This window comes from Manacus vitellinus, unplaced genomic scaffold (genome assembly GCF_001715985.3).
Source record: "Manacus vitellinus isolate BGI_N305 unplaced genomic scaffold, ASM171598v3 scaffold_83_pilon, whole genome shotgun sequence".
NCBI lineage: Eukaryota > Metazoa > Chordata > Aves > Passeriformes > Pipridae > Manacus > Manacus vitellinus.
This window is the reverse complement of record NW_021940836.1, coordinates 1,140,946-1,168,509: the sequence shown is the minus strand read 5'-3', so window position 1 is coordinate 1,168,509 and position 27,564 is coordinate 1,140,946. Positions and strand designations below refer to the sequence as shown.

At 42.4% G+C, this 27,564-nt stretch overlaps 1 protein-coding gene across 3 annotated transcripts in view; it reads left to right on the top strand.

Moving 5' to 3' along the window:
• The first annotated feature begins 11,591 nt into the window (after positions 1-11,591).
• The window catches only part of LOC103755233 (alpha-2-macroglobulin), a 36,343-nt gene continuing 20,370 nt past the window's right edge, over positions 11,592-27,564 (top strand). For all 3 annotated transcript variants that reach the window (XM_018085578.2, XM_018085577.2, XM_018085576.2), the window contains exons 1-13: positions 11,592-11,801; positions 15,940-16,123; positions 16,825-16,981; positions 17,524-17,576; positions 18,283-18,303; positions 20,071-20,239; positions 21,514-21,598; positions 22,324-22,447; positions 23,190-23,304; positions 23,432-23,541; positions 24,374-24,535; positions 24,796-25,023; positions 26,687-26,750. In XM_018085578.2, the coding sequence (XP_017941067.1) occupies positions 11,713-11,801; positions 15,940-16,123; positions 16,825-16,981; positions 17,524-17,576; positions 18,283-18,303; positions 20,071-20,239; positions 21,514-21,598; positions 22,324-22,447; positions 23,190-23,304; positions 23,432-23,541; positions 24,374-24,535; positions 24,796-25,023; positions 26,687-26,750 (1,561 nt within the window). In that variant the 5' untranslated portion in view covers positions 11,592-11,712. The remainder of the gene's footprint in view (positions 11,802-15,939; positions 16,124-16,824; positions 16,982-17,523; positions 17,577-18,282; positions 18,304-20,070; positions 20,240-21,513; positions 21,599-22,323; positions 22,448-23,189; positions 23,305-23,431; positions 23,542-24,373; positions 24,536-24,795; positions 25,024-26,686; positions 26,751-27,564) is intronic.

Here is a 27,564-nt window from a genome sequence, read left to right as displayed (position 1 = left end):
AGGGCCAGGGGAGAGAGTCATTTCAGTTCAGTGAGTTTGGTCTCATGCCCAAGGTGTCGAGTGAGCATGACTAGAAAACAAAAATGCATGTGTCAGAATGAAGGACATTTCAAGGATCTCCAGCTTAGGCATGCGTAAGGTATATCCGCTTCCAGGGAAAGGCACAGGAGGTGGCTAATTGGAACATTTATTTCCTTCTTCTCCAGAAGAGTATGCTGTTGCTCAATATACATCACCTTGCAAAGAGATTGTTGAAGAAATGGACTAATGATTTTAAAAGGTAAGCGAAAGCCAGAAAAAAATCCAAGCAGGTAAGGAAGTGAAATATAAAGTAGCAAGAGCAGGGGGATTGAAAGAGTGGGTAAAACATCACTGTTCTCAAAGATATAAGGTCTCCATGAGGCTTCTCAGGGAGCAGAGAGAGACAGTAGCCAGGTCCTGTACCATGGCAGTGGGACTCCAAGTTGAGACCAGGTTGCTGTTCATAGGAAAAGCTTAGCTTCTAGAATGAAAGCCAAAGTGTAGAATAATGGAGAGATTGGGAAATACCTTCTAAGTTTCCTCAAAAGCATGGACACATAGCAAGGAACAGTCTACCTGTAGCCATCTTTGAAATTCTCCCCCCCTGAAGCCTGTGCTTCAGAGGCATAGGCAAGGTGTTTCACATGGACTTATAGAAACCTTCTCATGGACAGTTATCTGAGGAGATCATGAGGTGGCATGAATCACGGAAGCAGTGTGTTAAATAGTCAGAGGCACAATACTGCCTTGCTATAGAGCAGGTCCAGTCTGCAACCCACTCAGCACAGCGGTTATGCTGGTGGTTATTTGCTGAGCAGTTTCCAAGGGGTACAGGCATAGCTTGCTGCCAGACCTTGGTCCAGTTTCCACAGAAGGAACTGACTACCCTGTATCTCGAAGTAAAATACCTGTATTTTGTATCCTGCAGCCATTGGTTTGTTTTCATTGAGGCTATTTTCTTTTGGATTTTCCTCTGCAGGACCACCATAAACATTGAACAAGTGGTCAAGCACCCTATTTGCTTCTGTCATGAAGTCCTGGAAAGAGCCATTTCACGTTACAAATCACAGTGGGATTCTATGGTCATTTGAGTGAGTGTCGCATTCGCTGTTTCCTTTCACGGCACATCTCTCCAGATATGTAGCATAATCATGTATATCTTTCCATCAATAAACCACCCTCTTACATTGGGCATTGGCCTTTTTTGAGTGTCACAGAACAGACATTTTAATGATAGTCCACATACTATGATTGCTGGCTAGAGGAGGATGAAGAGAGGAACATACCTGTCCTGCCTGCAAGCACTCACCTCCTCTCTAAGCTACACCTGACAACTGCTGGTAACTACCACAAAATGTAGCATGTTCAGTCCCTCCCACATCCAGAGGTTGGCACCCATTGCTCATGGCTGCTGAACAGCCCTTCACATTTCCCCAGCCCTGAGAGGGCGCTTCCTCTGCCTCTGCAGCATAAGCGTAGGGGTTTACATATGGACATAAAGGAGTGACACTGCATCATGCTTAGTACAGGAGAGGGTGAAGAAAGGGGCCAGTTGCAGTCCAGGCCTGGTAAGCGCCTGGTCCCATATCCTCGATCTCAGCGTTCCGGGCCCTCCAGTCCACAAGTCTGGCCAGAGTTTGTCCAAAAGAGATCACGATGGATCAAGATGCCCTGCCACAGCCACTAGCAACAAGCCTCTCCGTTTTCCTGAACCCCTTGTTAATCCCTGCTTCGTTACACTTGGAGTCACGATGATTTCTGCAAACACAAAGCACTATTGGGCTGCAGCATGCCAGAGCTGGTGGATGGATGGGAACAGCGTGAGCCAGGCACTACCGGAGCAGGGAGGACAAAAGCACAGGGAGGCATGGCTGGAGACGAGGCAGCAGAGCTCTGGAAAGAAACATGGATGATGCTCCTCTTATCGGGGGCCACCGCGACGCCGGCAGCGCTCGCCCATCCGAGCCGAGCTCTCATGGTCGCGGCTCCTCCCTCACTCGCCAGGCGGAGCTCTGGCTCCGCGCCTCTCGATAGCGGGGAGGGATGGATCGGGCACGGATCCAGGGAGAGATGGGAACTGGGCCTGGATCTGGGGGAAGATGTGGACCGACTGGGCACGGATCCAGGAACAGACAGGCATGGAGCGGGCACGGATCTGGGGGGAGACGGGGAGGGACCGGGCACGGATCCTGCCGTGCAAGGGCCCGAACGAGAATTTCAGTGCAAACTGCTCAAGTGCTGAGAGCTAGCATGTGTTTTGAAAGGATCCATCTCACCGGGCGATTTGCTAAAGCCACGCTCGGACTTGGTTATTTTTTCTCCCCCAGTGAAAATTAATCATGTCAACGCAGAATATCCCTCTTCCTGAGTCAATTTCTTTTGAAAAACGTACTAAGCAATTTTAGTTTTAGAATTGCGCAGGACTGACCACCTAGGATATGCATGATATTGATGTTATAAAAAACCATTTCGTTAAGTTCCACAGATGAGGAATTTGTGGGGCATGAAATAGCTTTGGGTAGAGTGCTGGTTTCCATGCTAAGTTCCAAAATTAAAACTTCTCTGGAAGTAGGAGAAAAGCCTTTTTAAAAAAAAGGCTGTGAATTTTGCTTTCCTGACACACCCCAAACTGTAGCAACTGACTCGATTTACATGAGCATAAGACTGGACTAAAGCAAGAGAAATCTATAGTTACAATAACAAGGTTGAAAAAAGAGAGCAGGCTGAGTGGATGTGGATGCAGGATGTGTATCTTTCTGAGGGATTTAAGGCCAATTAAACTAAGGCTTCAGTACACTGCACATGGAACTCATAAAAATCCCCTAAGGTCTGGCCAAATGTTATTCTGTTCTGCCAAACATCATTTTCTGGGAAGAAACAAGGTCCTGGGGAAAAAAAAAAGAAGTGTGCATTTTTATCATTCTTTTGGAGCCCTCTCTTCCTGGAAGGCCAAACCTGAATATAAAAACATCAAGTGCACATTTCTCAGTGCAATCCCTTCCTCTACATGCTGAAAATGTAATGTTTATTACTCATTTTTATCCTCTGACTCAGCTAATTGCTGGTTGCAGTCAAATCTAATAAACATCCCATGCTCATACCATTCCTCCAGATATATGCATGTAGATCATGTCTCCCTGGCTCCCACTCCCACAGGCAACAGCAATATTCTTAAAACACATTCTGACACCTCCAAGATTTCTGGAACCTTGGCTCTAGGTTTTGTGCCACACACTTGAAACTGAAGTATATTAATTGTGGTCTTAGCAAGACAGGGACACCCACTAGACTGAATGTAATTTTTTCCTGATAATCCTGAGGTGTCATATCATTCAATCTGAGATTTGAGGAGGGAGTGCTTTAGGCATTAGAAGGTCAGAACCACTTGAATTTTGGCAAGACATACAGGCTAAGCAAACTCTGTTGCCTATATGTGAGAAAATCAGGCTCACTGGCCTAAGAGTTGCTACAGACTATCATACTGCTGCCAACTCAAAGGCACTGAAACTGGTTTACTGCGCTCAGTATTGCACATCTAAGTTTAAAAGAGCTGAAATTGTTGTGCAGGTCCTTGAACTGAGTCAGCAACACTGTGAGAAATGGGAAATTCCCAACTCACTATGGTTGTCTGTCAGTGTCCTCACATCTGCTCTGCAGCTTCTGGATCTCCTGTGGGTCTGTGCATGGCTCTGTTAGAAGTACATTAAAAGCTGTTCTGAAATTCAATTCTTTTTAATAAAAAGAATTAACAAAGAGTATAATCACATGATAATATCTTTGACTATAATGCTCTCTCAAGCTTACTTCCCTTTGTATTAAATACTTCTTGTAGAGTTTATTTATGCCATGGGAGTTTTACTGTTCATGTGGATTTCACACTCAAGGATCTGCAAAGGGCTGATGTCATGGCCTAGTTAAGAAGATGACTTATATTGACGATACTTACTTTGGAAAGGGAACATAAGCTTTTTTACTGTAGATGGTGAGTCTTACCCACAGTGCAGGCAGCAGGATGCAAAATCTACTGTAAAAAAAATGGATCTCTCCAGAAAGATGAGCTCCACTGTAGCATCATTCTCTTGCTTAGGCCCCTCAATTGCTTAGCTACCACTCTTGTTAGACAAAAGAGTCCTTGGTCCAGGGAATTTAGTTGCTCCATCTTTTGGCTCAAATCTTCTGTGATCCCTGCAGTGTAACACGTAATAGTGCCAAGCTATTAAACAATGGCACAGAGAGACCTCAGCTGAAAGACTTCTTTTATTTTACAGATGTTCTTCTCACCATCTGTGTCAAATACGAAGTGTGAGTCATGACCAACCAATTCAGTGATCAAAGACCAGAAAGGTGCCAGAGGAACCTTCAGTCAACAAATGGTGATGTGTCAAATTGCTGTGAGGAAACAACTCAGCCTTGTTCTCTGATTATTTCTTTGAGTTCATTTGCAGCCTACCTGGTAGACAGTTAGGGAGGTAGGGCTCTGTTTGCACTCAAATGACCCTCTGCATCTGATTCATCAGGCAGGTAGCAGGGAAGCATGGTCACATCTCTGACCCCACTGGCTGTGGGGCATAACATAGAGAAGGATTTCTTGAGAACATCACTCATGTATATTTCAACTTTTTATTCAGAGCAATAATTAAAATTTTTCTCAAAAATTTTCAAGTGAAGAAGCAATGTTGTGTAAGCTAATCCTGCAGCTCAAAGAAAGTGAAAACTTCTTTCTGCTCAACCTCCTAAAGGGCTAACTTTTGAGGGTCAAGAAAATCCTAAAAGCAAGGCATTGTATTGAATACAGGACCTAATAGCCTCCTTCAAGGAAACTTCTTACTCTTCCCCTTTCTGATACTCTCACAAGCTCAGCACACTCATCTCCTGATGCCTTTTGATCCTACTCTGGAGTCCTCTGCTCCTTGTTTCTGCCACAGCAATGTTCCTGCTGGGCAAACCAGCACCTCCCTTGAGAACGTGATTTCAGCAGTGCTTCTGGACTCCATGTCGTCAGACTGTGTATGTAACCTGACAGTTGGGAAATTTAAAAATTCCTATTTGAGATTGAAGGGAGGGTAAACTTAAACAAGGTAGTCAGAGGCAGAGGGAATAAAAATCACCATACAGTGTACTGACAGGACTCTCTGTGCGTGCTACTAAAGTGCTAACCTTGCACATTTTTTTCAGCCTCATACTCTTTGGCTCACTACCCATGGGGAGGTTAAGGCTGGGTTAATCCTGGAAGCAATTGCATAACCATGCCATGTGTTTTCTACTTCACTTAACTAGAAGTGACTAGCTTTAGGCCCCACTGATTCCCCTCGCTGTTCTCCTTGTCAAGGCAAGGTGTGTCCACATTACACAATTACCCAAGGTCTGTGCCATGGTAAAGCTCATCTGGAAAGTCCTGTATGTTGAGTGTGGGATGCACAGGTGGCTCTCTCTTCAGAGCCCTTGGCTGCTTAGGCAAGGTCTTGTCCTGTTGCCTTCCAACCACTTGTTTCCAGTGCAGGGTACCCCAAAAGAGGTGGGAAGTGCAGTGGTGTAATGCCACCAGGGCAGGCTCTGTAGCAGGACAGTGTTCAAAGGGGACCTGATAAATGGTATGTTCTCCAGCTGTGTTGCAGTGTCACGGCTCATACACCTTTCCCTGACATGAAAGGTCAAACATGCTCTGCCCTGCCTATCAAGGTGCAACAGAACAAAGCAGAAGTGCAGGGGGAAGGATTAAACATGAGAATATCTGATTTCCTTGCCTCGTGCTCCATTAGGACTTTCTTATCTGGCTTTCCTGTAGCATCCTCCATCTCAAACTGAACAAACACAGCAGCTGAATCTCAGCTCCTCTCTGCACTGGGGAAAGACCCTTGTCTTGAGTACCAGATTACATCTGGCTTAGCTGAAGCGCAGAGAGAGCCCAATGGACTTGCCCTATGTTACCCAACAAGTCATTAACTCAACTAAGCATAAACTAAGCATAAACTTCAGCCCCTTCAGCTCAGACTGCAGGCTCTGGCCTGAGGCCCCTGTGGAGGGGGCCAAGACCCCCATCCAGCACTGCTGAGGAGTGAAACCCCTTGCACATCTCTGCAGTAAGTGGATGTTATACCAGACAAGTACAGCGTGGTCTATGCCACTGCTTTCTGCTCCCTTCTTCTAGCAAGCCATTCAGAGGGGGCATTGATTAAAGTTTCACCTTTTTTTTATAGCTATAACTGAACATCAAATCCAAACAGGAAAGATCTTTGAAATGCCTACACAATTTAAGTACTTTTTTTCTGTACTGGCACTCTTGCTCATGGCGTTGTGCTATGAAGTTTGGATGGTCTCTGGGGATGGATATCTCATGAGACCTGTGGGTACCTATTCTGTTATTACATAACCCTTGGGGGAAGCACTTTTTTTCTTTCATTTGTTCAGAATTTCTCTGTATGCAGCTTGGCCCATTGCCTCTGCTCCTGCCACTGTGCATCTCTGAGGAAAGTCTGGCTTCAGTACCATTCAACCTAACTTGAACATCAACCTCAGGGCCAGCAGACTGATCTTTATGAGATGCCTATACTCCATTTGGGGAGAAAGGGAGCATATAACAGCTAAAGCTAAACACAAATTTTATGTGCATTTAGTATGTCTTTTTATATTATAAAGCTTTATCTGAAAAGCACAGTCATATGACTCAAAAAGAGCATAGATAATTGTCCCAAGTGCTGTTCTCAGACACATTTGTGAATGCTTTGGCTTTTTCTCTCCCCTTCCTTGGCAATAGTATGAGCAGCACAAAAGTAAAAATGAAAATAGCTTGTCATTCATTACTACATCAGGGAGTATCTTCATTTCTCTATAATATCCAAAAAATATCTGTGAACATGCAAAGAGTTTCTTGTTTATATATTTTAAAATTATTAGATATCTCTCACTAATTGCCTTTAATGGATTTAATAGTGGGATTTCAACAACTGATCCTACTCTGTGTGTGCTGTGCACTGTAAGTATCAGAGAGACACACTATAGGTCTCTCATGCCCAAGGGTTAACAAGATTGGTTATAGCCTTTTTTGCAACACAGTCTAGGTTTCTTTTAAGAAAAGACCAAGTTTATGAAGTTCGTTATAATATAAGTGAGAATGGCAGATAAACCCTACTTTCTGTAGGGCTTACTCTACAAATGGGCTACCTTATATCCCATAAAATATGGTCACAGGACTATTTAAAAATGCAGCCACCGATCTGGTTTGCAATTTAATCTACAAAGTGCATCAAAATGAGAATAATTAATTGATGCACTTGCCATGCCTGAATTTACTCATCTGTTCATATGACACCACAGATATATGGATTATATCTGGCAGCCCAGCTGTCCGTGTCTGAAAAACAGTTTATCTGCCACCAGGCCCTTCTCTCAGGTTAAGATATTCAACAAGCAACCAAAGTGGATCATCTTTATTAGTTCTGACATTTTCAGTTTCATTTGAAGTTTTGCTGATGAAGCCTTTTTATGGCATTTCATTTCATTGCATATCTTCCTTTTTCTGCTTGTTGCAACTTGTATAATATTCCTGTTTCCTGAGGTTTGTTGATAAAGGACCTTCTCTTAACTATAGTCTGTGAAATATTTTGTCTCCCACACAATAATAAACCCTTTCTTATGTCTTTGGGTGTTGCTGTTGCTTCTATTGATTTATACAATTACTTTTCTTGTCATATTTTTTGTCATTTGAAATACATTGCTTTTGATTTCTTTGCTTTAAATACACAGGTTGGGGAACCAACATCATTATTTGGACTTCCTTTAAAATAATTTTTTTTTTTTCTCTCCTGGAGTATTTTTTCAGCCTTTAGCTGAACAGCCAGCATAATTTTGTTAACCAGAGCTGTTAATATAAGTCTCGGGTCTTACAGTGATTCTTTTCTCACCTGTCACCATACAAAGAGGATGTAGGTACTAGCGAGAGACATTCCTTTACTAGACCTGCTGGTTTCCAGCAGAGGTTCTTAGGTGAAAGGACATGGACCTCCTTAGGCACAATACCAGTGTTTTCAAGAATCATTTCCTCAGTTTCTTAACACATGCCTGTTCTTCAAAGCCAAAGGTTGAAGTTCAATTTATTGCTTTGCTTTGGCTTTGAGGGTTCAGCACTGTGCTACAGTCCTTCAGGAGACAGAAGAGGAACATATTAAAGATGCAAGTGTCTTTCTTGGGATTATCTACCTTTAGTGACAGTGGTTCCAAAATTGCTTAAGACTTCTGTGGCAGACAAGGATTCCCACATATAGTACTGTTGTGATAGTACTGAGAGTATTTACACCCACTCACAGACACCTTTTCTTCCTGCAATTGCAGTCACCAGCGAGCCACTCTGTTACTGGATAATTGGCAGTCATCCACAAAGCTAAAGAAAGAAGTCAGAGGAAGCTATGCCAGAATTAAGGTGATTAAAATGACACAGCTTAATATCTTACATTATTTTCAAGGGAAAATGTGCTTTCCGTAGTGATCATAAACTTGGGAGTTTAAAGGTTTGAGTTTTAAACTTGGGAGTAGGGCACATCAAATTTTTCTGCCATCTTTGCCAAGCAATGCACTGAAGACTGTACAGCTTAGAGGAAACTTTGGAGGATAAAGTGTGCTGTGACCGGAATTTATCAATATTCATCATGGCCTGTATTAACTTTCGTGTCAGTCAGTCCAACTCAAAAATTTTAAAGTGCTGATGAAAAGAAACTGTGAAGGAAATATTGTGGAAATTTGAATGCTTCAGAAAATAAAAAATAGTCGTAACAATACACTCAGGAAAAGTGCTTCCATGGCATCTGTTACTTACTGACCTGGTGTCTTGCTCCATTTAAATATAATAATATCTGTAAAGGAAATCCAGTGTATCAGCACATGTAACTTACTGGAATATAACACTTACTGTAATCTCTATGAGAATTATCTAGAATTAAGCTAATTTTCCCAAGTGTTCTTTGGAACAAAACAAAATTTCAGAAAAATGTTATAGTTTTAATTTAGCATTAGAAATATATGTTTCAAAAACCTCCTATGAAACAGCCAAAAGATGTGCTACCTTTAAAAGTGAGAGTAAACATATGTAATCATTTATTTTAAAGCAGGAAGAACCAAAATTAATTGCTATCATTTAGTATAGAAATCCACTCTGCTTGGAAGGATATAAGATATTTGATTTAGGCATTTTGGTTAGATTTACTGTGACATGGCATAATTTAAATTCCTTGTGATCAACAATAGGTACAATGATTCACTTGCCTTTTGTATCAGCTTAATATGGGGACCAGTCACTGAAGATGTTAGGCACGTACAGATTTTCTCTTGACCTGCCATGTGCACAGTGACCACAGACACATATGAAGTATTATTGCGTGAGGAAATATCTTTCCTGTGGTTAAAATTATGACTGATAGGTCATTGAAACCACCACTGTGTACAGCAAAGATGTTGTGTGCCTTTTTCAGCAGTGATATATATAGCCTTGTTGGAAGAAGTAACCAGTCTTTCAAACACACAATCTCCCCTTCAGGACCGAAAAAACACCCAAAAGCTTTCAAGCTAAGTATAAGTTCAGACCACTTGTTCTGAGCTCTGTGAGAGAGGAGTCAGCTGAAGCACCAACTGCCTGAGCTAATAGGGTCGTTAGTGTTTGTGGAGCAAAGTGGGAATTAGGGTGTCAGAGAGCTGGTAAGTGGTTCTTGGGGAACTGAGAAGCAGGTATTTTATACCTTGTGAGTGGTAAATTCATGGAAGAAGATGATAGCAAATATCACCTTGAATCCCGGGGTTCAACTGTTCTGTAGATCTATGAATTTTGAATTATTATATACTCATCTTTAAAGTGTACTTTGCATATGTCCATTCAGATTGGGTTTTGGTTTCAGTTTTCAGCAGTCTAAATGAAAACAGACAACTTGGCACGAGTCATGTTTTCCAGCAAATGCCCAGGACACTATTTCTTTGAAAGCCACTATTTTGCACAATTTATTTATTAAAGATGGGAGAGGACAAATGACAGGGGCATTTCTGGAAAAAGATTTGTATGGGTTTTATTACTTGGCAGTTACACAACCCTGTCTTTTTATCAGTATTTCCATCTCTAACTGATAGTCTGCTAAATCTTCTGGTTTGACTGAGTATGTGTTCATTCCTTCTCCATATGACATATATTTGTAACACTTCCCACCAGCAGACATTGGCTACCTCCTGACTGTTTTCCTAACTTTTGCAGTTTACAAAAGGTGATAAATTTAATTCTACAAGAGTCTGTGCCTGATTTTTGAACACCATCCTTAAATTTCCTTTTATCTACAGACATTTCTCCTGGTCCTTTGCAGTGCTCTTCCCTGCATTTTTCTGGCTAGTATGTCAGAGTCAAGACATGCTGTTACAGCTAACATTTAGTCTTAACATTCACTCTTTTTCAAAGCTTGATCTTCAGACAGAGAGCAAATAGGGCTGCCTGTGCTGTTGTGGTCTAATAAGCTCTCTTGTGCAGAACAGAGAACCTCTGCTATTAACATGGTTTCACAAAGGCACATTCAAGGTAGTTTGTGCTGCAGCGTTTTCTCTGCTGGGTTAGTCGCACACAACAGAAATCTTCACAGAGATCATGAATCTCCATAAGGAGTGTTACTGAATCCTTTCACTGCACAGCGCTGGAAGGCATGCTGATAGCATTATGGCTGCAATTTCAACAGTTTTCCATGGACTGGTGCAAACACCCCACCTAGTTAGGCTGGTCAGGAAGTGCTCATAGTTTGAACTGAATATTTCTCTTTAATGATATGCTGGAATTTAGCTAACTTTTTTTCTCACTAGATTCAGCTTCTAGATAAGCTCCTACAACCAGAGGTTTGCAGAAGACCAAGTCAAGTGAGCAGCACTATTTCTGAGCAACATCTGTTACAAACATGACTCAGAGCAGCACAGATCTGAACTGGCAATGGGAAGGAGGAGCCACCTGGAACATTTGCGCTCCAGGTGACACTGAATGATGGAAGATGATCACCATTCTAGGGAGGCAAGGATGACTCCCAACATCATTGTGTAATATTTGTACATATTCACAGTGAAAACAGAACATACTTCCATATCTAGAGCAGCAGCCCATCACATTTTGGGCTATATTCCCGACAAATTAATTATCTAACCTATAGCAACTTTGTCAGCAAATTATGGTGGTATTCTGTTAACGTGTTATGAGCAGTGTTTCTGTCTGTGGGTTTTCTTTTGTTCTTAAAATACCTATAAGCCTGGCTTTTGGCTTAAAAGATCAGAGCACCCTACATCAGAGTGCTGTGAATTGATGATGCTCACAGAGAATATTACTGTATGTTGAATATAGTTTGTATCCCCAGCACTGCAGATTTCTGATGGTGTAGGGAAAACAGGGGACAAATCATTCAAAGATTTATAATATAAGCATTATCCAAATAAATACCCTTCCCCCACTTGCAGAGTCTCTGGCCAAATACTGTGCCTCTGTTCCAGCTCCTCCTTACCGCCTCTCCCTGTTTCCGGATGGGCCCTGGCCCCAAGCCTTTATCTCCTCCAGCCCCTGGGCTGTTTGCAGAGAGCAGTTATAAAGAGGCTGACTGAGCAGAGAGTGGAGGAGAATTACAAGGTGCAGGAAAACAGCAGCACCGGACCAGACTGGGTGTCTGCTTCACTCACCACGACCTGCTCTGCACCATGGGGAAGAACAAGCTGCCCAGCAAACCAAACATCTTCCTCCTTCTTCTCTTCTTCCTTCCTGGAAATACCTCTCCCAGCACAGAACCGTAAGCTGCACAGGCGGAGGGGGGAGGGAGGTCTTAGTGCTCCCCTTTTCCTTCAGTTTTCTTCCTTCCTGTTTGCCAGTTCTTCCATTCCTGCCCTGAATCCCACTAATAACCAAGCCCTGTGTGTCCTGCACAGCTCTGGCAGTGCTCCCCACTCCCACTCTGTAACCCCCTAGTTGTCCAGTCCTGGACCCCTCCCCACTGCCATCTCTGCCAGTGCCCCCCTTTGAGCCCTTCCCCCCTCCCTCCCCAATCTCTGTCAGCACCCACAGTCCTGCCCTGCAGCTGCCTGATAGTCCAGACCTGGATCCTCACAACATCTTTGCCTAAGTATGTTTCTGCCTAAGAACCTCTCAGGGCCTGGGGGTTTTGGGTCTGATGACAGATTCCAGACACTTTCCCTTCCTAGAGTATCCTCGTTTCAATCACTGAGTTACTTCTCCACATTCTACTGTTGCTTTCAAGCTGGTTTGTTCCCTTTTCTCCTGCCAGTTTGTTTCCCTTGGCAGCATCAGATGTACTCGTTCTCAAAGAGGATCTGTGACCTAGATTCGCTTCCTCCGGCAGAGTCTGGTGCCAGCACCGTCCATTGGACATCCACGCCAGGGCTTTGCAGACCAACAGCACACACTCTGCTGATGGCCCCAAGGAGAGGGGCAGCCTGGGGTGGCACAGGCTGACTGGAATCTGGCATGCCCACCCCAGCCTCCCCTAGCAAAGAGTGTTGCTCTCAAGTCTCTAATCTGGGTGGGAGCAGTCTCCCTCTTCAGACTCCAGCTGCTGTCACACACTGTTCCTCTTGCTGTGCTGACAGAAGTGCAGCTCTCACACACACAGGTCTTGTAATGCTTGCTGCAGAGATTTCATGCCCAGAAGCACTACTATAGTGCTAACAGGTATGGCAGAAGGTGCGGCATTACTGCTACCACCCACTGTGTGGTCAGAGGTGAAGTGATGACTGGCTCAGCCTCTAGGACCTTTAAATCATAGTGTACTATCAACTCCTCATTCATCTGCCCTGTTTGGATGCTTCCAGGATAGATCAGCCAGCCAAGTCTGCCTTGAGGTCAGACAGAGGTCTCTGGTCTCCCTACAGAAATCTGATGTAACTAAGTAATTAAGTAATCTTAATTCATCCTTGCTCAACATCAGGGGGAAAGGGAATAAAACCATCCTGTTAAGACCTTTGGGCAACATAGAATCATATAACCTGGCCTGGGTTGAAAGGGACCTTAACGATCATCTGGTCCCTGACATGGACAGGGACACCTTTTGCTAGACCAGGTTGCTCAGAGCTCCATTCAACCTGGCCTTCAACACTTCAGGGATGGAGCATCCACAGCTTCTCTGAGAAACGTGTGTCAGTGCCTCACCACCCTCGCAGTAAAGAATTTTTTCCTAATATCTAATCTAAACCTACTGTCTTTAAATTTGAAGCCATTCTCCCTTGTCCTGTCACCATGTGCCCTTGTAAATAGTCTCTCTCCATCTTTCTTGTAGGTTGCTCTTTGTCCCGGATCTGAGCCCGATTTTGTGAGGGAAGAAGGAGGAAAGGATGAGGTGGGAGAGACAGGAGTGTTGTTGTGTTCCCCAGAAGGAAGATAGGAGCCCAGCAGGGAGGCAGTGGAGTCTGAGCTATGAATTGCTAGTTAGTATAAGTGGTTTTAAGTGCTGCAGGGTAGATCAGGTGCTGTGTACAACACAGACGGGAAGCCATCCTTGAACTGAAGACAAAAATTAAACTTCAGCTAAGACTTGCTTACTGTACCCTGTGCAAGTAGTGATATCACTTCTTTGGGCAGCAGCAGTTGCTATTTCAGATGTGGCTGGCTGCACGGGAGACACAAGGTTCAGACTACATATTAGAAAAAAAACTCATTCACAGAGTGCAACACTGGAACAGAGATGGTAGAAACTCCATGTATGGAGTCCTTTGCAACAGTGCTGTTCCAGGAGAGAAGTTGGTCTCGAGACATCCAGAGGTCCTTTGCAAACAAAACTTTTGTCATTCTGTAAGATATTGAGCAAGATATGTTTTCTTCTGCTTCTTTTTCTTCCATTGCTTTTCTTTCTCTGTGTCGTTCTGGAAGAATGCAACAGAAGGTATTGTTCTCCTATTCTGTAAGCTGTTTTACAATGCAGTGTACATGCTTGGGAATACACTGCATATGGTCGGAAATGTGAGGTCATAATGACACTTGAATTGGCAAGTATGGATTTGGGCTGATGGAGCTGATGAAATTCACTGCCTTCTTTGATTAGGTGCTTGTTCTAGTAAGTAGCTGAGGGTCAATACACAGACAGACATGATTCCACCTTAAGCTACAGTATTACCTTCTCTGTATAGACAAACTCATCATTTTTGCCTCAGCCACTCTCCCCAGGGTCTCCTATTCCTCCTTTGATGCATGCTTCTGTCAGAGCCACTGCCTCTCCTGTCAGAACAGCTTGTTGCATGCAGGGAAGATGCTGAGGTCTCTTTAGGCAGCTTCTTTTGTCTGGAATGTCAACACGTGGATTTTGTGACCCAAGTTACTTAAAGCCCTCCTAGTACTTTAATTAATCTAGCTCTTTTCACCAGCACATCCCAAAACACCTAAAGAGAGGTCTATAAACAGCATATTTTATATCTTTGTTTGAAAGGCAGGGAAACCAGTCCAAGGGGAAGTTCTGCAAGTTGGCCAAAATTTCAGAAGAACAGTGAACAGGAAGAGAAATGAGGCCAAATTCCCAACAAACTAGGTCACGCTGTCCCTTTGGTAGACTGGATGTTATTGTCAGATTGCCAGTGCCACTGACAGGGGACAGGGAAAATGAGATTAGGGGAAACAGGCATGGGGTGAAGCTGTGGTGAGAAGGCTGTGGAAGAAGGGAAACACCAGAGAATGCAGAGAGTCACAAGTAGTAAGTCACTCCTTGGGTGGTTGGAGTTCCCTCCTTTCATTGCTTCTGAAGCAGCACGGGCTGAGCAGAGTTGCTGCCAGGCTCCTCACCACACTTCATCCTATTGCCTGGTGGTGAAGGAAATTGAGGTGCTGCCTGGGTTTCACTGCCTCCACAGTAGCTTTAGGATTTCCCAAAAAGCCCAGAGCCCAGGCAATAATGTAGCGCTGGATGGACAAAGCTGTATTTGTCCTCTACTCCTTTCTGAACACTTTCCTACAGTCCTTTTGTTACTCACTACTGAATGGGAATTTTCCAAGAGTGATAAACAGTGCTCAAGTCTGCGTGGTAATAGCCCACTTAGTGATATTATTTTCCATTTATGAACAGTTCATTTGCCATTTTTGCTACTCAGTTCTACCATATAACAACACTTTTTCACAAATACATAAGTCAATTTTAGGTATTTTCTTACCCTGGACAATTATCAGAAAATTTTACTTCCCAGATCATTTAGAAGTGTACTGAAGAACAAGGATCCCAACACAAATTCCAGAGATTTTCATTGGTTCCTACCCTTTCTGTCCTATCTTTTAACCAATTAATCCGGGTCAGAATTAATAATTCTGATTTATTAGTAAAATGATCCCTTTTATTGAATGACAGATGAGTTTAAGGGTCTTTTGTGAGGGACCTTTGTCAAAAGCTCTTTGAAGGCACAAGTACACTTGAGTTGCAATAAAACACTACACTCTGAAATCCTTTGTGTGCTCATCTTAATAAGGTCCCAAACTGCTCACATCTTTGCTCAGCATGTGAAAGATTTGGAAACCTGGATAGGCAAAGACTGGAGCTGCCAGACAACTGGGTGGGGTTTTTCAACTGTTTTTAGCTAGTGCCTTTGAGTCTCAGTAGGAGATTGTAGGATATACAAAATTCAATTAACAGCCTGGAACCTTTCAAACCTTCCTTTCTCCCTGCTGTGAAGCCAAACAAAACATCCTTTGTAAAGCACTTTCTATTAGCATAGAAATTGTTCCTTCTACTGCAAGCATTTTCCGGCTTTTAGGCTAATTAGTTAGGCCGTTTAATATGTATAAACCCAAAATAAAATGAATGCTCATGTTATATGCACTGCAGTTCACAGGGATAGTAATGGATTAGACATGCTGATTTGTTAATTTCCTTTCACTTAATACTGTTCCATTAAAACTGTTGCACATTTCTGATCTTTCTTGCTTCCCTCTCTTCCTAGGCAGTATATGGTGCTACTGCCCTTTGTGATACACACGGATTCTCCTGAGAAAGTCTGTGTTCAGCTGACCCACCTGAATGAGTCTGTGACTCTGAGTGCCACACTTGAGCATCAAGGGGAGAACAGGAGCTTGATTGATGATGTGGTGTCAGAGAAAGATGTGTTCACCTGCATCCCTTTCTCTGTGAGTATCTCATCCTTGTGGGATGATCTCTTGTGTTTATTGACATGATGTAGTAGATCCAAACAGTCCAGAAATTAAAAGTAAGACACACTGCAATCAGCCTTCTAAGCTAAGACAAACAAAAAACTTAGTTTGATGTGGATATCTAACTGTGGTAGCCTTATGAGGAATAATTTTCCACCATTATCAAATTCTGTGTCCCACATGATGTTTCTGTGCATGCAGGACTTAGAGAAGTCTTTTGGAACTTTGACAGACAGAATGTATCCCATTTTTGTTTGATCTATATAACCCTCAGAGGAAAAGTATTGAGGTGGAATCAAAACTGTAGAAACTGGGGAATGGTTAAAGATAGTGAGATTCATGAGGTCATTTGTGTCCTTCTGGAGCTTATTCACGAATTTTTACTGCAGGACAGCGGTTGCTGAGTAATGTAAGCAACAGGTTTCACCCCCTAATTAATGAATCTGGGTTAATTTTTGTTTTGATAAATCACCGATACAATAGAGTAAGATCAGATTCAATATTTCTCAAAAAAAGTGCATAAATGAAGGAAGAGAATAATGTTTTTCTCTTGTTTCATGCATTGAGTCTGTTTTGTCCCTTTAGGGAACTTTCTGACCCAGCTAATACTCCGTCCTTCAAAGGCTTAGGGCAATGGGGTGAATCTGTAAAACAGTTTTCTTCTTCGTTTTCCTTAGTTACCAAAATCCAATAGCACATCAGTGGCATTTCTCACTGTGATGGTGAAGGGGGACACCCTGCAGTTCAAGAGCCGCAAGTCAGTGCTGGTCAAGAATTCTGAGAGCTTGGTCTTCATCCAGACAGACAAACCCATCTACAAACCCGGACAAACAGGTACAGGGAATTGGGTTGGTGTTGACTATGACAGCAGAAAATCTTAAGGACTTAATTCCCCAGAGGCACTATACTTTAAAAGTTTTGGGAAGTTAAAACTCTCAGTAAATCTTATATCTGTCAGCTGAGATCTAGGGCATGTGGTACCTTCATCATTCCTATTTTTCATCCTCCAGGCACAGCATCTCAGCCAGATGTAGACATAGGCTCAGATTCATTCTACTTAACTGGTGGCACAAAACTGGGATGACTTCAAAGCATAGTCTCCCTTGGCTGCACCTGAGTCAACAAAGCAGGACAGGCACTCCCTAGGGACAATTCAATTCAGCCAAGACCTAATTATCCTTCTAAATTTATCTGCCCCTCACCATCTAAAAAAGAAAGAGCCTGAAGTAATTGCTTCCATTACTGAAAGATCTCAATTCAGAGACTGTTGATCCATGGAATGAATCTGAGTTATAAGTTATTGAAACACTGACATTTCCTCGTAATGGCTAAAAATTTAACAGTGGAATTTCCTTCTTTTCCATTACACCCTTCAGTTATGTTTCGGATCGTCTCTCTGGACAAAGACTTCTACCCACTGAATGAGAAGGTAGAGTCTTAATTACTTGTTGTTAACCAGGAGTTTTGATTCCCAATTAACACCATTATTGTCATCATCCAGATCCACTGAAGACAACCTTTAAAGCATATGACACTCTCTCACACCATCCTTCCCCCATTTCGTGTTCTGTCCTGGGACACACTCCACTGTCTCTATTGGCTGAAAAACATGTCCCCTTTTTCAAAAGCATACAGATGTTTAAAGCCAGTTTTGCAAAAGCCTGTATGTGGCTAAGCATCTGGGCAGGGATCTCCTTACTGAAAATGTGGGTAGGACAAGTTTCCATTGGAAGTGACAGATGTGCAGTTGTTCCTGGCAGTGGGTGCAACCACGAGCTTAGAGACAGAGAGCAGAATGACAAGAACTTTGTTCTAAGGAACTGGTCAGGGTTGTGAGTCCACCCTTTTAGCTTATTTGACAATCAGTTCCTCATGCAGACAAGTTCTTTGAAAACTCTTACTTCATCACGTTTTCACACTGTGGTAAGATGAAAAGTCAGGGCTCTAAAATATTACAGAAAATATTCTCTTAACCATCAAGAACCAAGGAAAAAGAGCAAGTACAAAAAGGGAAGAACCCAAAGGACTTCTTAGAAGATTGTTCTTCTGTCCTTCTGTTCAAATCTGAAAATTACTTCCATCCACATGTAACTAAGATGTCTAATACTGATTTTTTCTTTGCTCTTTCCTCACAGTTTCCATTTGTCTACGTTCAGGTAAGTGGATAACCATGTTATTATTTCAGAATAATGTGCAGGCAGAGATGTACTTGTCTCCAGCAGTGTTTTCAGGCTGAGGTGCAAAGGAAAACATAGGACTTATGAACGTTTTCCTTTGGGTACAAGAAGGCTGAGTAGCTGGGCATCAAAAGAAGTTCCAACAATGGTTCTTTGATTGCAAAATGTGCTGTAGGAACAAAATAGTTAAGCAGTGCAAGCCATGCTGTGAACAGAATTACACTTGCCTAGAGGTCGTATCAGAACGGCTTATTCCTCCTTCCAATCAGAACTAAGATTTTCTATTTGCCAAGTGTGGTTGAAACAGAAGAACTGTGACAAATAAGCTAAGGACCAAAGGAAAGAGTGGCAGGAGTGAAGAAAGGTAACAACCTGAAAGTCAGCACTCCTAAAGAAATAAATGTCCATCAATCCAGACCCTTAATGTCACTAATTTATCTTAGTCAACCACCAAGGCAGAAGTTAGAATGAGCCTACTATTTCTGAACTGTTATCGTGACCTATTGCTTATGTCATTTAGAACTAAAAGAAAAAAAAAAAAAAAAAAAAAAAAAAAAAACCTTTCTGAGGAAAAACACCCTGGCTTTCAGGCCTTCCCTATAGATACATCACGGCAACAAGATCACAAGCTCAGCTGTAAACATCTTCTTGAGTTCCTCTTCCAAGGTAGCCCAGTGGTGTCATTCACATTAAGGGGTGAGCTTTTTAGCCGGGTTGAAATGTGATAATGTAGAGAATTTGGTCAGAGCACTGGCTATTCTGTCCTCCCAGAGTGCTTCTTGGGAAGACAGCCCTCGCTTCTGCCCCCTGACTGGTGACCTCCAATTGGGAGATGCCATTCACATCCTGGTTTTCCCTGAGCACTGAGATAAAATCTCAGTGAAGTAAATGCACGTAATCACATACCTTGAGTCACATACCTATCTAGAGTAAATGAACTTTTGGTGACAGACAAGGTACAAAGCAAAGAGCAGGCAGAAAATGAAAGACTGTAAACATTAACTATACTACTGAGCAGCCTGGAAAGGGGCATCAAAATACGTAGCTCCACTGTGCCAATTCAGTGACTTCTACAAGAAATTTGGGGCTGAGTGAATTAATTATTGATAGTTCATAATGAACATTACACAACTGTAGTAGTGGAGAGACTTCAATTCCAGCATTAGGAGCAAGAAAAGAGAGCTCCATATGTGGGGTACATTTCCCTCTGTTCATGTTCCCACTCCACCAGCCCACCAGTAGCTTTGGACTCTTACACATGTACATTTCTCAGTCCCATAGATATATCAGGCATCTGATTCCTCATCAGATTGTGTACTGGTACTTCAACAGTCTTCATTCCAGGCAGGGAAAAAAACAACCCTTTTTGCAGGCTGTATAGCCAGTCAAGGAAACTGAAACTTCCTTCCTAGGAGGGAACGTCTAGATCTTCCCTTCTCTGTGTTCCACTTCTGATATCAATTTCTTTATCTTGCTACCTTGCCAGTCTGTCTTTCCTAGATTTCAGGCCCCATCATTCGTAAGCATGCAGGTAGAGCTGAGGAGGAGACAACACAGGACCATCAGGGTTAAAAAGCTTTCTTGCGTGCTAGTTATGCAGAATTGACAGGTAAGTGCTTACAGATCCTCACAGATTATTGAATAACTACAGACAGGCCTATCCCAGCAAGGACATATAAATTGGGCACTGCACTGCTCTGTCCCCAGGAGTCTCCTGTCTTGTGATGTTTTTACTCTCACCTGTAGGATCCCCAGAGGAACCGTGTGTACCAGTGGCAAGGGGTGGAACTAGAAACAGGCCTTATACAGCTCTCCTTCCCCCTCACATCAGACCCCATCCAGGGCTCCTACAAAATAGTTGTGCAGAAGAGCTTCTCATCCCCTGTGGAACATTTTTTCAGTGTGGAGGAATACGGTAAGGAGAGGAGGTATGGGCTGCAAGTGGGGTTGACAGCAATGCCTTTTACTGTGACCTCTCAATCTGGAATTTCCTGGGAACAGCATGTAGAAAAGAGGGACTGAATATACAGGCAATGGGATTCATAGGGGCTGAGCCAGAAGGTACTGAGTATCAGAAGTGGCTGGCTTATTTGGTTCAAAGTCAGGCATGGTGAATAATTTGACCACAAACAAAGTTATAGGCTTCAACGTGCCATGGTGACAGATGGTCTGTTCCTCCTCCCGCAAAGATCATTCTGAACACCCCACAAGATCAAAGAAGTATGTCCCTTTTCTAGCCTTACACTAGGCTAATTTTTCTTTTATTTGTTCTTGAGTCATTTCTGTGAATCTTTCCTATTGCTATTTCTCTTACAGTCTTTTGAGGAAATGTGCTCTGGGGTTGAAACATTGAGCCTTGCCTCCCATTTTAGAGACAAATTTATGTCTAAACTGTATAACCCAAGGTTATTTTCCACTTCCTGGGTCTGGATGTGTACCCACTCTGCTGTTATTTCCTTGCAGTGTGAAAAACACCTCAGGTGCACCACCTGGAAGCAGGCCATTACATGCTTCAGTCCAGTCCTGGGCATGATAGTTGGAGGCTTAGGGTTGTAGGATGCAATATATGAAGAGGGATGTAATTTAATACTCAGGAGCAAAATATGTCTTTTACTTGTACCCCTTTATATTGAGCTTTATTGCTACCTCTTCCCCTTGAAAATATAGCCCTGAGAATCTGTGGCTAGATTCATTAGAACTCCCTGCGCATGCAGGACAGTATCCCATGGTACATATTAGTGAGCCTAAAGCAACTTTGGACCTCCTGAACAGTAAGAATCAACCAAGAGAATCAATGATTCAAGACATTTCAATGTGTTAAATTACAAAGGTGGCGAATGTGCTGCTCCAAGTCCTAGTTGCAAACTATGAATTGTGAACACAACACACAGGACCAATGTGTCCTTCTCAATGGACATACATAAGGGATCTACACAGCTGTCTGGTGCCAGTGGGATCACTTAAGCATGTGCTGTAAATAAGAGAAGGTAAGGACTACAAACTTCCTTAATTGCCTTTGAACCCAAACAATGGTGAAGGCTGAGAAAACCTAGGGAAGGGGTAGGAGATCCTTGCTAAAGAGCACGAAGAGGTTCCTATTAAGATGATCCTGGCTCTCTGTTTGGGTTGCTGTATAGTACACAGCTGTCATTCACTCATCTCATATCAGACTTTCTGTCTCTCATTTAGTGCTGCCCAAGTTTGAGGTCCTGGTGAAGCTGCCCAGGATGATCACGATTAAGGATGACGAGCTTCCAGTGACTGTCTGTGGTCTGTGAGTTACAGAGCTCCAGTAAATCTCTCTTGCTTATCCTTCACTCCTCCTTTCTACCAAGGACCAAAAGAAGAACTGGTGAAGGCTTTTTATACTTTTCCCAGGCATCCATTACAAGTTTATTTCACTCTGTCAATCCTGAGCTTGCTACTTGGTCTGAGCAGTCAAAGTGAAGGGTCTTCTCTGTGTTCCTTTAAAGATGATGTCAAACTGGTCCACAGCTCTCACTTCCCAGTTCATTGTATATTTTCTCTTTCTGTCCTTGCATTTCTTCAATTAGAGCTTCTCTGCCAATCCTGAACCCTCAAATACTCAGAGATATCAGATCAGACATAATTTACACTGGTGATGCAAACCCAGTGTTCTCATTTTTAGCTCATAAATTGCTCCTTCTGAGCTCCTGGTTGCCTTTCCATTTCTTCACTGAATCCTCAGCAGTTTATAATACAAGAATATTCCTGGCTGAAATAATTTTCTAAAGTCAATCTTTTTCTGCAGAGACCTCCCCCCTAGAACAGAATGGATGTTTCTTCCATGTATAATGGCAGAATCTTACTATGGAAATGTTGGAAATATAATCACTAGAATCATTAAAATATCAGATTAGTCAGCCTTTAAGAAGAAGTATTAGGAAATCGTCCACAGAGGTCTCTAAGGAGATGCATTTGAGTGTGACTGTGACTGATTGTCTCTTCATCTGATACATTAACACATTATGATTATAGGTACACCTATGGGAAACCTGTTCCTGGTTTGGTGAATGTCCAAGTGTGCCGTAAATTTTCCCATTCTGCTTCAAGTTGTTACGGAAAAGAGGCAGAATCTGTGTGTGAAGAATTCACTAGGCAGGTGAGTCCCAAGATTAACATGTAGTATTTTTTCTTATGGTTAATGGGCAATGTTATCTTAAGTGAGGCCAAATCTGTGACTGTTGGGAGATAGTAGAACATCAGAGATAGCACTCTGTCCAGGGAAAAGCAGAGAATCTCAGAGGAAGGCAAGCTTCAGAGAGGGGTCGTTAAACTGGAAACAGAATTGATGATGAAAACTCCACAACTGGAATCCTGACCCCACTGAGACTAGTGACAAATCTGCAGTTATCGGCCATGAGGTCCCTGCTATTGTTCCAAAAACCAAGAAAATAATCTGTGAAAGAGTTTTGTGACTGTGAGAGGGAGTGTCAGGGAGTGAGGAGCAAAGATGAGGACGAAAAGAGAAAGCAGTATAGAGAACAAGGAACAAAGAAGATGAGGTAGTATTGTACATGGGTCAAATACAGGAGAAATGGCAACAAGGAAAGCAGTGAAGACAATGGAAGAAACAGGAAGAAAAACAGAACTAAGGTAGGAGGAAGTTAACAGGGAAATCAGTGTGTGCCTTAGAGAACTGTGTGTCAGGTACCTCACAGAACAGAGAAAGTACAGATGAAACACTAGGAAACAGGCCGAACACAAGTTCTGGTCTTGGAGACATAAGTCTGGGATTTCATGGACAGAATTTAGGCATGTTGGGTTTGGGGTCTCTATTTCAGTCTTTTATGGCACCAACTTTGTTCACAGAATTTCAATTTTCTCTCCAATGCCTTGCTTAGTCAGATGCTCGTGGGTGTGTTTCTGGTCTAGTGAGGACCAAGGTATTTCAACTCCAGCGTAGGGGATATGAGATGAGCATTGAGGTACAAGGCAAGATCACAGAAGAGGGCACAGGTATGTATCACATGGATATGGCAAAGTGGTGGCAGGCCCTAACAGGAGGGCCTGGCAAAGACAAGAAAGATGGACCAACATGACTAAAAATTCATTAATAATCCCTCTTTACTGGGCTTTGTCTCAGGAATAGAAATGACTGGAACAGGCTCCTGTGGTATCACACCCATCATGAGCAAAATCAGCTTTGACCTGCTGGACTCTCAGTACAGACCAGGGATTCCACTCTTCGGGAGGGTAAGGAACTTCTGAGACCATGGACAACAAATGGCATAGCAAATACACAAGAGTGTAATCCCATTAGATGGAGGAGCAGTGAGTGCAGGTTACATGGCCCACCTTCCTGTGCCTTTGCACAGGCAGATGAATTATTGATAGTTGGGGCACTCTAAGAGGCACATGACCCTGACACTCCAGGCAGTCAGCCCAGTACAGAAGAGAAGGCCCATTGTTCTGACAGGGAGCAACAAGCATGGACTATTCCACAAGGGAATGTTATCCAGGTGCAAAGGGTGACCACAACACAGGTAGGCATAGTGATCTCATCAACAAGAGCGCAGTCCCAACTACTCAGCCAAACTGAGCAGAGCAGGAGTGGTGACAATAACAGGTTCCACCAACAGTCTAGTGACCACTTGACAATGTGAGATGATGAGTCAGGACTGAGCCCAGACGAGAAAGTCCACTTAACCAGATGGGAACAGCAGGAGAAAGAGCTACGTGTAGGTCTACTGGGACAAGGCACAAGCCAGAACATAGAGTTCCTGAACCAAGAGGTAGATGATAAATAGTGAAGTCCCAGATGAAGCTGGTCAGGGGAATTAAAACTACTGAGGAACTTAGGGTCCTGATAGATTATTTCCATGGGCCAATCAGCCTGTTTTACTGAGAATTTCCTCAGTTGTTCCCTCAACTCAGGACTTGCCTCACACATTTCCACATTCTTTTCTTTTGTTCTCTGTCAAGAAACATCCTACCTGGAAAGAAGGAAAAAGACAAGTGGCTTTACTACTTGGGTATTATTTTCTGTTGCTAGTCTAAAACCTGAAGTTTGTTATTGCTTTGTTAGGTGAAGCTGGTTGATGGCACTGATGCTCCAATTGCCAACGAAACCATCACAGTTTCTGTGGATGGAGACAGATACAAAGGGAATTACACTACAGATGAGCAGGGACAATCCTCTTTTTCCATAGACACTACCACCTTCACACAAGCCTCCTTGGAAATCAGAGTGAGTGGCACAGACAGGGGTAAGCCTCTGTCTTTCTCATCAACAGGGAAATATCTATCCATGGGTCATCAGTCTTTCTGCCAGCTGGAAAATAAGGCAATTTTCTTGGCAGGTGACCTCTCTTCTCTGTGTCTTCTGTGCATGTTCTCTACCATCTTCTAAGAATGGGAAATACAGAACATATCCAGTTTTTCTGTGGACTTTTATGTGACTTGTTACCTGTTTTTTTTAGCTATGAACATTTTTTTCCTCTTTCTCAGGCAGATCATAAACCTGAACTGAACTGTTATGACAGCAACTGGATCACACCATCATATGAGCATGCCATGCGTAGAATAAGTCGGTTTTACTCCCCCAGTAAGAGCTTCCTCAAAATTGAGCCAAAGCATGAGACATTGAGTTGTGGCTCCCTTGCAGAGATCCAGGTGCACTATATCTTCACACGGGAGGCCATAGGGGAGCAGAAGAAAATTGTCATTTACTACCTGGTAAGAAGTATTTGTGGCTACTTTGATCTATGGCCACAGAAAGTACTGTGTCATCTATAGCTATGTCCCATGATGAGGAACTACTGCACTGCTATATAGCCATTAATGGTAGAGAGGGTTTGAAATGGAAAGTGTGACCTGCTGCAGTGCAATCTAAACACATTTCCTTAATATTTCTCATTTCTCTGTCTTCTGTGAGCAGATATAGGTAGGGTGTACATGTTTTACTAAGAACAGAAGAGAGACAGAATACTGATGAAGAGAGCACTGTCTTTGGCACAGCCGCCCAAGACTCTCATTTCATGATAATCCACTCCCAGTTTCCCCCGTTCCAAATTCCAGTTCACATATGGCCACTAGTTAGAAACCAGCACCCTACAATAAGAAGATAAAAGATGAGAAGGAAAAATATCTTCTGCTCCATTTTACCTGTTGGTAGTCATCTGACTGATGAAACTAAAGCAACACCTCTAACTACACTACCAGAAAAACCCAATAAACTTAGAGCTTAGGATGAACATCAAGCAATCATGGAAAGTTCGGGATACCACAGTGGTCAGAATAGACTATAGCACGCTGGCATTGAGAACTATGAATTTGTTCAATTTGGAGGTCAGAGAAGAGAGATTAATTGAACTGTAACCAAAAAATAATATCCCAGTTTTGCTTGGAAGAACAGGAAGAATCAGGTGAAAATTCAAATAGGATTTCTTTCTCTCTTTGTTTTTCTGGTTCTCCCATTTAATGACACTAGCAGAATGATAAGAGTACCTTTGGAGGACCAGAAGAAATCAGTGGAAAAGACAATTCCGTTCTGATGGATTGTACAGAACACTGGGGGACTTAGGCTGAGATTCAAAAAAGAGAATCTATAGAAACCTTTGCTAGAGACGCCTATGTGCTTATTTTCAAGACTGCTAACAGCTAATTGAAGGACAACAGACCTGCTTCTCCTTAGAGCCTGGGAAAGCTGGTCTTAAGTATGCACATACAGCAGGTAAACAAACAGTGAGATACCTTCAATTTTTATAGGAGTGGATCCTACACCTCAAAATTCAAATATGGTGCTATGGAATATATATATTTGCTCTGGAGAGTAATTGTATAGAAACCATTTTTGACTGTGAAAACGGAATCATCTTCTAGAAATGAAGAAATTACAGGTAGCATTCAGGCTGTTGCTTACTGCCTGAATTCAGGTACCTTATCCAAGCTCTTATTATTTGCAGCCTGTACTCTTCTGTCCCAACTCTGTGGAGTTATGAAACTAATCCTGATTAAATTTTTCTTCGGACTATTTCACAATGCAACTGAGAATGCAATTAGGAGAAATTTTGACCCTCAATCTGTTCCAGATTGTTAGAAATGTGCATATGATCCCCTAACTTATGTGGGGTCAGAGATAAAATGCATTCAAACCTGTAATATGTACAAAAGCAAGAGAGGTCTGATCAGTGAGAAAATACTGGTCCTCCTAGGATTGAATACTTGTCTCCCAAGACCCAGTGAATTCTAGTCTGGCACTTGCTTAATACCTTCTTGGTGTTGCTCACAGTTGGCAATGCTATTTATACTAACAATCTACAGATAACCCACTGACTGTTCCTTCTCCTTCCTTTCAACACCAGTAGCAACAATTACAGATGGTTTCTCTGTCACACAGGTGATGGCCAAGGGAGAAATTATATTAGCAGACACCCATGATCTGACTGTGAATCCTGGAGATGGTGAGCAGTACTATGCATTTTCAGTATTTCTAATGATAATTTGGGGGCAGGGGGGACATAGATAAATTATTTAGATTTAAGCATTTAATTTAATGTTCAATTCAAACATTAAATGTAATGTTTGAATTTTCAAAATTAGATCTTTTTGATGAAGTGTCTTGGATTAGTTTTGTTTTCTCCGAGTTCTGTTAGGTGCTATTTTTTTAATGATAAAATGTTAAAAAATTTCACAAAAAATAAGCATAATGTTTTGGCCATTTCCTAAAACCAGCACTTTCTGATGACCACTCTACCCTATTCTGACTGCTGATGCTTACCAGTGTTGTGGGATCACATGTACAGTGAACAGAAAGAAGTGTGTCTCTTTTTCTTTCTCTCTCTTTCCTTCATTTTTTTGATATTGTTCCTGTCTTGTAAGCATGCAAACCCAAACATACCTATATTCTAACCAATACATTTAATTTTATTCATATAAATGTCTGAGGGTTACACATTTCAGTAACTGAGACTGGCTGTAATGCAACTTTAAATGTCTTTGGACAATAAGACCAGGAGATATTTTGTAAGTCTATGAGAAGGAGTTGCGCTGCAGTGGCTATAAACAGTTTATGGAAGTAAAAGGTCTTGGGTGCTGTATGTTCGTACAAAGTTCTGCATCCTCACTAAACTAACTAGTAGCAGTTACTAAACTAACACCATGGCTAATATCAAGAGATGTTCTGTCGCCTTGTCCAGATTGTGACATAAAATTCAGGCCCAGATAAAAAGAGTTTTAGAGCACAGAGGGGCATTTTCTATTGTGCTTGGAGCAAGA